Source organism: Anguilla anguilla, chromosome 14 (genome assembly GCF_013347855.1).
Source record: "Anguilla anguilla isolate fAngAng1 chromosome 14, fAngAng1.pri, whole genome shotgun sequence".
NCBI lineage: Eukaryota > Metazoa > Chordata > Actinopteri > Anguilliformes > Anguillidae > Anguilla > Anguilla anguilla.
In genome coordinates, this window is record NC_049214.1 from 4239166 (window position 1) to 4254272 (window position 15107).

At 45.6% G+C, this 15107-nt stretch overlaps 1 protein-coding gene across 4 annotated transcripts; it reads right to left on the bottom strand.

Annotated features, from left to right (window-relative positions):
* Positions 1 to 1554: 1554 nt before the first annotated feature.
* Positions 1555 to 7396, bottom strand: LOC118212378 (protein phosphatase 1 regulatory subunit 3C-B-like). 4 transcript variants are annotated; one of them, XM_035390191.1, is made up of 3 exons: positions 7238 to 7396; positions 4816 to 4901; positions 1555 to 3062 (listed from the first exon to the last, which is right to left on the bottom strand). In XM_035390191.1, exons 2-3 carry the CDS (start codon positions 4827 to 4829, stop codon positions 2033 to 2035), a joined length of 1044 nt encoding a protein of 347 aa, XP_035246082.1. In that variant the 5' UTR covers positions 4830 to 4901; positions 7238 to 7396; the 3' UTR covers positions 1555 to 2032. The 4 variants fall into 4 exon arrangements, with proteins under 4 accessions (XP_035246082.1, XP_035246079.1, XP_035246080.1 ...); XM_035390188.1 differs by lacking the exon at positions 7238 to 7396 and adding an exon at positions 5289 to 5492; XM_035390189.1 differs by lacking the exon at positions 7238 to 7396 and adding an exon at positions 5274 to 5492.
* Between the last annotated feature and the right edge of the window lie 7711 nt (positions 7397 to 15107).

A 15107-nucleotide genomic window follows, 5' to 3' on the forward strand; every position in this document is an offset into this window, starting at 1 on the left:
CTTGGTTCCGTGTGGAATGGAAGATAACTTACTTGCTAACCAGCCTAATAGTAATAGCCCAAAAACACTTAAAATGCTATTTTTACAGCTGTATAATATTTGTGGGAAGCTCATTTATAATTCATTTAAATGCATTATTTATCATTTCACGTCCAAACCCCACATAATATTGTTTCATGACTCAAATAGCTGCATGACTACAGGGTAGGCCATAAAACCTCAGGCTGGATTTGTCAACCGGTGAGACAACCGTTACCCAAAAAAAGCATTTTGTGGCCAGCTGTGTAGCCACATTTGTTTCATTCATACAGCTGGCTGGCTACTTGACCACACAGCTTCGTTAAACCAGCTGCATGGCTAGCTTGCTAACTTCAGCCCCGGCCAAGTTACATGAAATAATTTAGGAAACATTGAGTAGCATTGCATTAGAATAGAGCTTGTTTAATTGTGTGTGCCAAGATGGATTGTTAATTGTTGTGGCTTGGCCTTATTTTGATATCAGTCCTTTTAACAGCAGAGCTAGACTTTTGCTAGTTTTAGTTAATGGCGTATAGCGTCATTGAAAAAGTGTTTTTGTTGTGATGTCACAATCGCAGCCGGTAACTGAAAGCGGTAACTGGAGTTCTAGAACCCCGGCTCAGGATTTTTGAAAAAAAAAAAAAAAAACATTCTAAAATCGTGCACTTCAAAGGGTTAAACTGAAGGCGTGGCAGCCCAGCTGCCATTACGCCTCATTAGCTGCAGGAAAACCACGCTCATCCGGCTAAACGACAGCACAGCACAGCTCGCGCCCGCCAAGAAGAGACAGAGACGCTAATCTCCCTAATCCGCCTTATCCCAGGAAGCACGGCAAACACGGGTGGGCATCCAAAAGTCTGATAAAAGAACATTTTCGGTTTCAAAAAGTGGTTTTTCATCCACGGTCGACAAAAATATCGAGCGCTGTCATCGGTTAAACTCACGCCCGCAACAGAAAAGAAGCTTTGACATACCGTGTCTTGCTTGTCTGGATCTGTCAATCTGTTGTTTACTGAAAAAAAAAAAAACCCCACATTGCTACCCAAGGGAGGTAATTCACTTTTCAATGTATCGGAATGCGATTGTTACCCGTGGTTACAGGAATGTCTCAAAACAAAACACCGTGTGAATTGTCTGGTCGCGGTCCAACAAGCTTGCAGTGAGCAGCGCCTTCCCAACGGGCGTTTCCTGCAGGGAGGAACGACAAAACCACAATGATTTTAAAGTGCATGCCACCGCACACACACGCACCTGAACACCCTCTTCAGAAACTCGTTTTAGCCAGGAGAGGCTCCTGAACACAAAGGACAGGGCAGGATAAAGCGTCACGATTTCGATCGCTATCATTCCAAACAAGCTTTCTCACCATGACACACACATACTCACCTGTTTTAATTAAGGCCATCTGTCTAAGCCTTTTCTGTGTGCTTGATTTAAAAAAAATACATATATATGTGGAAAACAACACTTAAAATGTCTACCCTTTGTGTACAGTGCATTATGGGAGTCAGGTGGAATAACAAGTGGACCATTCAATCATATTTAAACAAAACTTTATTTACACAAATGAACCAGTGATCAAAGGCCACACCAGTATTCCCACAGTGTATACGGCCATGTTATACCCCCAAGGCGGTCGGCATAGCAACAGTACGTCCATCTACCCTCACGGTGAACTTCAGAAAAGGGGCTGAGAAGCAGCACAGAAACCTCGTTCACTGGCCAACTGAAAACAAAGATGCACTGACCCGGCTTGGGAGAGAACTGTAGAACAAAACTTTCTAAAAATCAAGTTTCACAGGCATTCAGGCTCACTTTGAGCCGTTAAAGACATTTACACAGAAAGCTCTCTCGCTGTTGGTGCGAGACTCCCAAAAAAACCCCAAGTCTTCGCTCAGAGCAAGAAAGCACAAGACGCTGACACACTGACGCCCAAAAGTTCCAGGCCAGAGATGTCCCTCCAAGCAGCATCCGAGATTTTTTAAGTCCAACGTCTGCCCAGGATTCTGAGGATCTAGAAGCGATCGCCAACCGGACTGCCGGGAGGGGTCGGCGATCGGCATTCGCCCCCGACGAGGCGCGAATTGCGGAACATGAGGGAGCCGGTCGCGTGGACCGGCCGGGGTCCTCCGCCACGCTGCAAGGTGTCCCACATTCCCCGGCGCCGGGAGGGCAAGGTGAGCGAGGAGCGGTGGGAGGCCAGGAGGCTGGCGGCGGGCGTGTCGGAGTCGGAGCCCACGAGCACGCGGTAGTTCTTCCCCTTGTTCTTGTCCCACAGGACGGCGCCCTTACCGTGGCGGAAGGCCACGCAGAACTCCAGCCGCTCCCTGGGGTCCAGTTTTTCGGGGAGGGGGATGTCGAAGGCGAAGAGGTCGGTGTCGGCGGTCCCGGGCGCGGACGAGGGCGTCGGCGGCTGGTGGACGCAGGGCACGTCGCGGTGGCTGCGCCACGAGTCGAAGGTGACGCGCACGTGCGCGGCCTTGTCGGAGCCCAGGTTCCGCGCCCGGACCGTGCCGCTCAGCGACTCCCCCGACACCCGGCAGCTCTCCAGCAGCACCAGCTCCTCCTGCAGGCGGGCGCGGAACGCCGCCAGGTCCGCCGCCGGGGGCGGGAAGCCCAGCCGCAGCCGCAGGTGGCGCCACCCCCTGGACGGAGGCCGCAACTCCGGCGCCCTCTCGCCCGCCTGGTTCGCGGCCCCCGGCCCCGGCAGCCAGGCCACCCCAGGCGGAGTCTCGGCGGGGGCCGGCGACCGGGGCGCCTGTTCTTCCTCCTCCTCCTCTTCGTCCTCGGAAAAGTAGCGCACGGTCGCGAGCGGCAGGCCCCTGGCGTCGGCGAACATCACCCGCTTCTTCCTGCGGAAAATGGGGCTCCTGGACAGGGGCGAGTCCGGGGAGCTGGGCGGGGACAGCAGGTGGTTGAAGCTGCGGGGGGCCATCCTCGGCGAGGTCACGCCCAGCCAGCGGCGGAGCGGGGGACTCTCGGAAATGCAGAGCTGCGCCGCCAGGTCCATGGGCGACAGCGGTGGAGGCACATTGCGCAGCACCCTAGGGAAGGACACAGAGCTTAGCGCACACGTCTATCAGTGGCGTAGGCTTCGTTTGAACATTGCGGGGGTGGACCAAGGGACAACAACTCGCCTCTGTGAGTGAAGCCTTTTACCCCAGTGGCTACTGCGTGAACTGCAACGCCTGGTTGCAAAAAGAACTTGAAACCCCGCCCACCCAATGTTAAGTCAATGGGGAAAGCCTGAAAAGAGGCCAATTTTCTCTGAGGAAATATGGTCAATATTTTTTCTACACAAGAAATGATGGTTTAACTAGTTAATCCCGTCCCTTGTAATGTCTCCCCTGGGTCTGATTTTTAAAAATAATTCCGCCAAAACTCCCAAATCTGGTTGCGTGCAATGTGGCTTGTCCTACTACTGTATGACCATATAAGATTTCCCCGTCAGCGCAGCCAGGCAGAGTCGTTTTATTCCCATTAGCTAGCTACATACGATCTCACCATTTAAAAGTTCAAGATCCAAAAATGTTGTGCGCTGCGTTCAACTGTAGCCTACTAACCGCTATTCTAAGGATTCTTCTCTCCAGTTCTTTCGGTTAATACATTTGAGACATTTTCAGATAAATAAGGTTCTATGTCAAAACGCGATTTATGACCATTTCGGGGTTTCAACTGATTGATTTTCATAAAGTCTCGTCTTTTATAATTTGTGTATGTTGTTTGTGAAATAAGATTTGTAAGAAGTTTTGAAGCTTCTTTAAGAAGACAAGATAGCGGGATTTACTTAGCTAGGGGAAGCAAACTTACTGTCTTGCTATCGATCTGTTTATCTAGCTAACTTGCTAGCTAGTTATCTCGTGATATATCTGTCTAGCTATCTAGAGTTCTGTTACCTATCTGTCTATGTAACTAGCTAGCTAGTTAGCTAGTGATCTATTTGATCTATTTTTCTATGTAAATATCTGAACACTAAACGTATCTTGCACAATTAACTTTTTTGAAATGTTATGACAGTAGGGTTCTGTGGTTGCAAGGCCACGCTTTTTGTCCAGATGTGGGCGTGTCTAATTACCATGTAAGATTTTCCTGTAGTGGACTCCAGTCTTTCGCTCCACTGCGCTTGCGTTGGTTGCAACGGGCAATGTGGCTGCGCCCTAGTTTGGGCTTCATGCGCCAATGAGCATTAACCATAGCAGATCAGTGGGTGACGTCATGAAGCACTTCGTCCATATTTTTATACGGTCTATGGGGTGGACACATGAAACGGGGGTCTGGGGGTCCTCCCCCATGAAATGTTGAGCGTCAAACACTTTATTTCCTCCATTCTGGTGAATTGTTATGCACCAATTTGTGCCTTTTCTGCATCAATTTATGGCGGAAATGCTTATTTCATGTTTGTATTGGGGGGGGGGGGACAAATGTACATGTTCTAAATATTAAGGCGGACGTATCCCCCCAAAATCTACGCCTATGACGTCTATAATAACCACAACAACATAACTGGGTCAAATACATGTCTGGGGAAAAAAAACGTTAAAACTCTTCAGATGCAAATACTCAAAGGAGATTTGAAAACTGCCCCGCAGAATTCTGAGATGAAACACAATCATATGAAAGAAGAATTATTTTCACCAAAACGTAAGTGCACTGCATTTATATTGGATCTTCATGCGTGCGATATCTGCATGTGTCATCCACAGATGGAGATACCGCGTGATATTTATCTATCTATCTGTCTGTCAATCTAGCTATCATCTATCTATTTTTTAAAATATTTGTATTGGTTGACCTTACCTTGTACCGTTCATCTTCTCCCGTTTAACTGAGTCTTGATCAGGAATAAAAGCGCTCCGACTCGGACTTCCAACAGAAGTGTCCACCTGGAAAGAAAAGGGCACATACAATTTTAGGAAGAGTTATAATCGGCATGCAACATTAAGGCTATTTACATTTTACATTCTTGAAAAGAACCGACGAATAATACACTTCAGATAATAAGTCCGATTAAACGAAAATTTGCGCTACTCTGAATAGACAGATATTTATCTAGTAAGTCGTACTAACATGCTAGAGGAGACGAGATATTCCACAAACGGTCAAAACGTCTCAACACCAATAGCAACGGCATTGATAATGCGATAAACGCAGGATATATCAAAAACCCATCAATGATATATCAATAACATACCTACGCCAGATTTAAATTAAACTTTACATGAATATAAGTTATTGCTTGTTCAATACTTACTGACATTAGCTTATCGTACCATTCCGTAAGCAGTGGGAAAGAAACACAGCGGACTGAGACATGAAGGTATTCCGATTAGAAGCAATTTTTTCGAGTCCACGGGATCAAGGCAGTAATTCAAATATCCAAATTCACGCAGTGAATTGAGGCAGTAAGGTACACTATCCTGAATCAACTTAACACTAAACAACGTAGGCTACTACCGAGTTTTATTGTCCTGACAGGCGCGCACGTGATCTCTTCGCAGTGGCCAATCAGCTATCTCCTTTAACTGTCTCGCGGAAGGTGTGAATCTGAAAATCGTAGATGTTGGAAGCAGTGGTTACACAGCGCGCAGTGCAGTAGATTATCTCGATAATTGAGTCTATGCTGCGTATTCCACCGAGTTCTAGTGATCTCCCATAGAGACAGGAGTATAAATCTTCTAAATATAGGTCTTTTTTTTGTTTGTTTGTTTTCTCTTTTTCTTCTTTTTTATTGCAGTGATCTGAAGAGTTTTTTGGACATTGGGACCGAAACTTTTTAGTTCATATATATATAGCTTATATGTTTTTTTAGTTAAGGAATTAGTTAAGGAAGCATGACTGCAGGACTCAAAATTGGGACACATTGGTTTAAAAGTAATCCGTTTATAAAATTGTATTTAAAAATGTTTGCAGTCGGCGATTACATCATTGCAATGGGTCACGGCCTATTCTAGACAGTTCCTGACATGCAGACAGGAACACCTGATCCCCAAACCAGCACAGACATGTCAACATATAACTGAGCACTATTGCATCACACGTTAAACTTCTTACATGAATGCACAATATATTACAGATCAGCATAACACAATGCATTTCAGACAAACTATGTTCATTTGAGCGTTTAGGTTCCTCTTTAAAGGATGAATAATTATTTCCACGTTTCCTTTAAAAAATGTAATACCATAGCCTAGTTAAATGCATAAATAATATGTAACAATACTCTGTCCCATCAACATAATCATACCGTGGTTTCAATTATTGTAACATAAATTCTTGTTGTGCAAACACTCGTGTCCAGGAAATCCAACATTAATTACATCATATGCTAATTAGCATTGCATTGTATGTGTCTTCAAATCACGTAATCGCCTGATGGGGAAACTGGAAGCCTGGCGCCGGCAAATCGTACATGGAACGTGCACCACGTAACCACAACATTTAGCCAGAACTGCAGAAAGAAGATCCCCGCGCAATAAAACAACGCATATTTGCCCTCATATTGCTCGATGGAGGCCAACAGCTGGGCCACGTTGAACTCTCTTTAACTTAAACTCGTATTCAGAATTTTTAAACGGATCTGTCCAAAAAAGCATGTTAATAGAACCATTTGCTCTCGTGCTATATCCACAGTTGGCGTCTTTGTTTAGTCCTGTAATACTCGCATTTTTTCAGCTGTTACGGTGCTACAGATGGCTGTCCTATTAGTGCATGTTTAACACTGCATCAATACAGAATATATTCCACAGCATACACACACACACACACACGTATATATCCATATAAATTTTGCTTTCTGTCAGCTCTTAACCTACTTGTTACAGTGTTTTTTTTTCCTCGTAAACATTATGTTGCTTAATAAATGTTTTGTAGTCAGTGACAATTAATGTATGTCAGCTCGTTAAAATACAAACTATGAAAATAGGTGGGGAATAATGTGGTAACCTACAATATGTGAGGAACGTAATGAGTAATGCAATGTATTCAAGACATGAGTTATGTGTTTGGTAGCGCTGAGAAACTCTGGGAAAGGGCTCGTCGGGTTATTATGACGTTAACTGAAAAAATCTGGAACATGTGCAGCAACGTGTTTTCGGATATGACTCGCTCAAGGCGACAGTCCCTGTCCATGCACAGTTTCACACAATTGTGTTCATTAGCATACATACATAAATCAATTTTCAGCATATAGATTCTGTGTGGGTTTCACGATGAATCTTACTGTGGTGTCGTAGGTCTCAAAACTGGGTTCAAATCCGAACGGCGGCAGCGGCGGCTGTCTACACCCGCCAGCACTGTAAGGTGATGCACAATCGACCGTAGCGGGGGTTCAGTGGGTCGGGATGGCCAGCGACCCCTACTGGCCAATAAGGCTCCTGCAAGTCCGTCTGTTTGGCTGCGCACGAGGTGTTTTCCAGTGCGAGCGCGACTTAAGAACTGTGATGCAACGGGGGGGGGGAATGCAGACACCCCCAAAGTCTGCATTCCCAACCCCCAATCCGGTCCGCGATCTTGCCTCGGGCGTCCCTGCCATAGTGAAATAATCAAAGCCGCTTGCTGCCGTCAGGAGCCAGGATTACTGTATTAGATGCACAGCATAACCTCTCCAGTATGACACGGCCACAACAGCACTACACAATCTACCCCTCTCAATGTTGTGTGCCAAACAGAGGAGAAAGTGGGTCCAATTTGTGATATTTGCTCACCTGTCATTAAAGAGAGTCAGGCTGAATTCCCAGAACAGAGCCCGTTTAATGTGAAGCTGCATATCCTTGCCTGTTAATTATGTGTTGACAGTGTGCCACTATAAATCAGTGCCATAACTCTGCTGGTGTACAGTGACCCAATAACCCAACAATAACCCAACCACCCGAATCCAAGGTCAGGGCAGAGACTCAAAGCACTGGGCTAGTAGTAAACTACCCAAAATGCACTTGTAAACGCAGAGAGGAAGTGTGTCACACCGGGGCCATAGCTATATATGGAAAGTTTTGCAAATGCATATGCATGTAGTGTGATGCTAGTTTTCATAGACACTCAAAGCACTGAGCCACTTGTAAAATACCCACAATGCACTTGTAAACGCAGAGAGGAAGTCTGCCGCACTGAGGCCATAGGTACATAGGGAAAGTTTTGCAAATGCATATGCATGTAGGGTGACGCTTGTTTTTCCTGACTGTGTAAACGTCACCAAAGGGCGTGTTACACCGCAGAGAGAAAGTGTCAATAATGCATGAATGTATTTTTTTAAAGTGGGTGCTTTGGTCATTGTCCCGAAGGTCACTGAATAAAAATAGACTAACCCCTTGTTCTCTCAGGCAGCATTCAAGATTTGCCTTTGAAAAGCAAGGATACCGCATATCATTTTTTTGCAAAGTATATCCTTTGCACAGTAAGTATTTTGAAAAGCGTCATGTCTGCCCTGGGGCCCTTGAGCTGAGCGTGGTTTTGAAGGAGGTGCGTTTGTGTCCCTTCCCTGCTCCCCCGCCCAGGCCACGGGCTCGGTGAGCAGGCGTTTCTCCGTCTCAGCTCTGCGGAACAGGAGGAAAAAAACGGAACGTGAGCCGCTTTTGGCAGTTTTTCTGTTCCCTGCAGGTCATTATGTAACCGCCGCCATTGTTGCCGCTAACTGAAAATGGAACACTTGTGCAAGGGCAAGCGTTTGGATATGGGGGAGGGGGAGGGGGGGGTGGTTAACTTTTTCTCCACAGGATTAATTTGGGAACTATTGCCAAAATTTGGTTCATATTGAACGTGACAGGCTTCCACAGGCTTCCATCGGGACAGGTTCCGGCTAGAATGTGTCTCTGGCAGATTTGCACCAGCAAAATCTGACTATTTTGGCCTGGAGGTGACTTCACCTTTGCATGTTGCCCCGTGTGTTGGGAACGAAGAGGCCTACAGCGTAAGACTTGCCGATGCTTTGTTTTCTGGAACAGCCGACAGTTCAGAAGCGTGTGTGTGCTGCCAATCCGAAGGTTCCTCTAAGCGTGGAGAAGGAGCGCCTGTGTCTCGCCCCCAGAACACCGCCCCTCGCTTCCCAAATCGCGCGCCAGTGCAGCAGTTCTATCAGAAATCACCTTCCATCGGCGTCGGCCATTGTGATGTCATAATACACTCTCATTGTTTAACCACACCCTGTTGTTGTTGTTTTTTTCTTTTTTTTTCCCCCTCTGAATCCGGAATGCCAGATCATTATCATTAGCCCCTCTGATCAATTCTGTGTCCCCCTGTAGGCTCAGGGGACCACAGTTTAGCTTTCTCTGTTTTCCATCGGCTGAGCTAGGTGACCATTATTACTTCATACGGTATCTGGTGCAGGCAGACTACAGCCATTGGGCCCAGTGTATTAATAAGACAGGAGCTGACCCAAGCCTTGAATCTATGGCCAGGTTTGAAGCATTCCTGAAGACTGTTTTTCAAGGTCGTAACTGGACACCTGACAGTTGGATGTGCCACTGCACTGACACCCAGTGCATTAGCAGGACAGCCTCCCCACTGCCTGCTGCCCGTACCTGCTGTTCTCTGGGTCATCGGCTACCCAGGTGTCCGATGATGAACCTCATCTTCAGATTCCAGCTCCAGCTAAAAATTTTAATTGTACATTTTGTCTAGCTTTCCACAAACTACGCATGACCCAAAAAAAATGCCATTTTGCGGCAAACACACAGAATATATTTCTTATGAAGGACTGCATTTACCAAAGAAAGTTGGGGAAATATACGAATGTGCATGGTTTTCTGCGTTTCTGTTATTTTATAAGAATATGAGCTGAGCTCATTGCAATGCATGTGCGTATGGTCAACTGGGTGTATTAAGCACTTTATATTGCAACGTGAACGATGCTTTACAATGCAGACACATGACAGAGAATGAGCCACACGTCCATTATGTTCTTTCCCCCACTGCTTCCCAGACTGTAATGCAGATTTGCATTGAAAAGCGTGAAGCGCAATGAATTGTGGGATATTAAGTAACTCAAATAGGAATTTGAATAGAAATATGTCTGTTCATTTTGGCTGAACTAATTTTTATATCTGCAAAAGAAAAATCATATACACCGTTACATTTTTACAATAATAAGGATAGAGTACAACATATTGGAAATTGAATATGGGTATAATTCTCGTCAAGGCCCTAGTCATCTGAATGAACTCTCTACAGACGTCTACAGACTGGCAGTTCTGTGATTGACTGGTTTATGACAGGTAAGTCTGCATTAACCACACTGAGCTGACCTGGCCCTCATCTCCACCAATGTTCACAAGTTTTTGCTCTTGACCTGCAGCCAAACCGTTTGCAAATCATTAGGAGAGACAGAGAAAAAAAAAAGAAGGCACCGCTCACCAGACTTGCATTCAGCACACACTTAACGAGAGCACTCTGATTCAGCTCCTCGCACGAAAGCAGAAAACACGTCACACTCCGGACGTGAACCCGCAACCGCCTGGCCGTCCGGTTCTCGACGTCTTGTTCGGTTAACCTGTTCGGCTTTGTCACCAAACGGCACTTTTTTTTAATTGGGCCGCTCTTTTCTTTGTGCCGAAAGTGGGTGAATCTCTGAGGAGAGCGCGCCCTGATTTTTTTGCCCCGGGGCGCACGCGGCCACGCCCAGGGTGTAGAATGTCGCGGCGTTCTCGCTCGGAATGCCGCGGATTACGTAACGGTGCCACGGCAACGATTTTCTCGCCTCAGCGAAGCCGCACCGACGGCGGTCCGTCTGCACGACGCGGTGTTACCAGGGGGTTAGAAAATGAGGGACATTTCCTTGCGATGATTACAAAATGCGGCATGTTGCATTCATGGTTGTTTCCTCCATCCATCCATCCATCCATCCATCCATCTGTTATCTATACCCACTTGTCCTGGTCAGGGTCGCGGGAGGTGCTGGAGCCTATCCCAGCGTGCACTGGGCGAGAGGCAGGAATACACCCTGGACAGGCCCCCAATCTATCGCAGGGCACACACACACCATTCACTCGCACACTCATACCTATGGGCAACATAGCTCAGGAGGTAAGACCGATTGTCTGGCAGTCGGAGGGTTGCCGGTTCAAACCCCGCCCTGGGCGTGTCGAAGCGTCCTTGAGCAAGACACCTAATCCCTAACTGCTCTGGCGAATGAGAGGCATCAATTGTAAAGCGCTTTGGATAAAAGTGCTATATAAATGCAGTCCATTTACCAATTTAGGGTATCCAATTAGCCTACGATTGTTTCCTCCCCTTTGATTAAAAAAAAAAAAAAAGCCTCGGAAGCTTCAAGCTGACTGTTTTGGTCAGCGGGAAATTTGGGCTGTGACCGTGACTCTCAAGCAGGGACGTTCCGTGCACACATCCCACCCGCAACGCTGTGTCACCTGCGAGGCCTGCAGCTGACTCAACCGAACAACATCTTCCGGCAGACAAAATGGCGGCAGACCTCTCGAAAGACGCAGCCGTCCACGGACAGCACGCGTAATCCCATAATTACTCTGACGCAATGTACGTTACTGACACAAAACGCGCCCGTCAACCATTCGTGTGTTCGGTTTGGCGTACGCCTCGTTCCCCGTGACTGTCACCAAACACAAAGGATCTGAGATAAAGGGACTGGGCATGAAAACGAAGCGCTGTGTCACGAGTAAACTGCTCTTCGGTCTTTTCTGTTTCAACGTGAAACAGAATAAAAACAGGTAATGGGCGCCCAGTGCATCACGGGGTGGATCCATTGTCATCATGATAACCTACAAAATCACAACCTACTTACCCCACCCCTAGACAGGATAAACTGACTACCCACAAAGAGCAGTTCTTCCTGGAAGCCACAGAGTTACAAAACATGAACACACGCTTGCCATATGAATCAATATGTAAGCACACTTGCCTGCTATGAAGGTGGTATATGTAAGCACACTTGCCTGCTATGAAGGTGGTATATGTAGGCACACTTGCCTGCTATGAAGGTGGTATATGTAAGCACACTTGCCTGCTATGAAGGTGGTATATGTAAGCACACTTGCCTACTATGAAGGTGGTATATGTAGGCACGCTTGCCTGCTATGAAGGTGGTATATGCAAGCACACTTGCCTGCTATGAAGGTGGTATATGTAAGCACACTTGCCTGCTATGAAGGTGGTATATGTAAGCACGCTTGCCTACTATGAAGGTGGTATATGTAGGCACGCTTGCCTACTATGAAGGTGGTGTATGTAAGCAGGCTTGCCTACTATGAAGGTGGTATATGTAGGCACGCTTGCCTACTATGAAGGTGGTATATGTACGCACACTTGCCTGCTATGAAGGTGGTATATGTAGGCACACTTGCCTGCTATGAAGGTGGTATATGTAAGCACACTTGCCTGCTATGAAGGTGGTATATGTAGGCACACTTGCCTGCTATGAAGGTGGTATATGTAAGCACGCTCGCCTACTATGCAGATGACATGTAAGATTACTGGTGTTGTCCAGATACCACTCAATAATACCATTGGGTGTAGCAGAGTAGCAGAACAGGTAAGGAACTGGGCCGGTAACCCAAGGGTTGCAGGTTCAATTCCCGGAAAGGACACCGTTGTAGTGACTTTTGTGCTAAGCGCTTACCCTGAATTGCTCACATTAAAATTTCCAGTAAATGTGATGTGTACCTTTCAAGAGACCGGAGCTGAACTTTAGAATGTACTGCTTGTACATTCCCTTGCTTTGTGGAGTCTGCGTGCCTGTCTTAATCCTGTAGGTGGAGCCGATTAGGACTTGATTGCCTGACGACGCACACCCGTGTCCACCTGACAGTCAGGTGGATAAAGCCTGAAGACACCTCAGCTTTTGAGAGATTCCGTTTGGTTTTCAGATTCAAAAAATTGCAGCTACTCTGTTTTGTTTTTTGTTGATGCTTTTCTGTTGTAGGTTGCAGGTGGTCAGGCGGATCCTTTTCTTTCTTGTTTTAACACATCTTAGATAGATAGGCCAGAGTAGAAAGAAGACTTGCCAGCAGAATCACTTCTTTAATTTGCCTTGGTAGTGTGCTTTCTTCTAGATGAGGAGTAGCCTAGTTCTGGTCTGTTTTCTACCTGAACCATCCTGTTAATCTACATATGGTAATGTTTTTTTTTTTGTTATGTTTGTAATCTTATCTTTTTTTCTTGTATAAAGATTTTGACTCCTTATTTGTTTTGCTGCATTTGTTATGTTACTGTCTATTGTAGTCCCTGGTTACTAGAACTCAGGTTGGCTTTTGGGACAAACGCAATGATGTGGTATGCTAAGGATATTCACTCTAAACCGTTCACATTTTTTATCTGCAGCAGCTGGCCTAGCTCATTGTTAATTACACTAATGCATATGCGTAGGTTTGGGGGGGAGACAGACAGACCGGTCACCCCCAGTATTTCCGTACAAATGAACTGCTAAAATAATTAGTATGCTTGTGAGACTTGACATTTGATTATATGGTCCAGCAGAGTGTCTCCCCCAAAGTTGAAATGAAACTATGCCTACGCACTAATGATGACATTATGACTCAAATCGTACAACAGGGCCCAAACTGCAGGAGGTCCCATGCGCTGTGCTAGAGCCGCTCCTAAGAATTTTTTGTTCAGTAGCTTACTGACACAATTCTTCATTTAGGTGTTTTATTGAAGTGGAAATACATGTGGCCTTTAAATATAAAATGTCTTGAAGTGCTTTGACAAGTGTGTGTGTGTTCACAACTGGATAAGGCTGACCGGAATTAATCAGGCTATGAATCATATATATGGTGACCGTGACCTTTATGTTCGATAAATCTTATGACTTTTGATCAATGAGGAAAGTAAAAAGGGCCCTCCACAGTTAGTGTTTAAAGAGCAGCTTCCATGGACCGCTTGAATAATGCTGCCCCCTACTGGCCAATGACCGGCACATTAAAATCTACTACAAATGAACACAAGCGCTCTCCCACATTCAAGTGAACCGGAGTCCAACGTCCAAATGTGGAAACGTTTTGTCGACAGTGGTGTTTGCAACCAACGTTGACACCTGATATAGTATCTTCATACTATACTGAACTCCTACAGTTAGATAAAAACACTGTCTTATTATGCTTACAGTGATGTGAAAAAGAAAATGCACAAGGTCATATTTATCTAGTGTTAGGACCTGGTGTGGGCTAGATGAGGTTTAGTTATGTCCATTTTAGATCCAATAATAAAGGTTAAATGTTGTGTTGGAAAACGATCTAAAAGGTAACTGTCCTCCAAATCTATCAAAGCTGTAGATGTAACAATTTGCAAAGCAATCCTAAAGACCCCTGAAATATGGATAACTGCACTGAGAACCCTCCAAAATCTGGAATATGGACAGAAGTGAAAAAAGAGCTGTACCAGGTTTTACTCCGTGCAGTTATCCAGCAAAGTCCGTAATACTGCTTTGTGAAACAGGGCCCAGATCCTGGAGAGCCGCAGGCTCAGCTGGTTTTCATTGTTACTTTGCACTTAATCAATTAAAGCAGCTGATTACACAGTTAACTCACTTCACCTGGTTACTTGGGTCTGAATAGGGCGCTGATTTTAAGGTGAAAACAAAAACCAGCAGAGTTTATGGCTTTCCAGACCAGTGTTGCAGACCCCTGTCCTAACTGACGAGGCAGTAATAAGGTGTGCAGGTGTTTGAATTAAACGTCGGCCGGGTCCCTTCGAAAAAGCGCTTGCAAATAAAATGGATTTGATTGGATTAACTGTCTGCTGATTCTGTACCATTCTATCGTCTACTCGCATTTCCTTTTACTCACGCCACTCTGAAACACGACGCGCCCAATTAAGACACCCACAGCACATTTTGCACACAAAGCAGTTTGAAATTAACGTAGACTACAGTTCACTGATATACATATTGGGCACGAAGCTTCTCCTCGGAAGTTGATTCTGACTTGAGAAGTTGCAGTGTTGTCGGAGATATTTGCGGACTAATTTTCATTCAGATTGCACTGGTTACATTTACAGTGTATTGCTTGTTCTTTTTTTTGTCTGCCGGTTTTAATTTGCTCATGAAATACTCAAATTTTAGCTATTGCTGAAATGATTAATAATCAGTAATATCCATAAGAGACAAAACCACTTGTTGCTAACAAAGAGAACAC

Coding starts and splice junctions, on each gene's coding strand:
- LOC118212378 (XM_035390187.1), bottom strand. Junction 3,063..4,815: donor GAGAAGATGAACGGTACAAG/GTAAGGTCAACC, acceptor GTCCTTCCCTAG/GGTGCTGCGCAATGTGCCTC.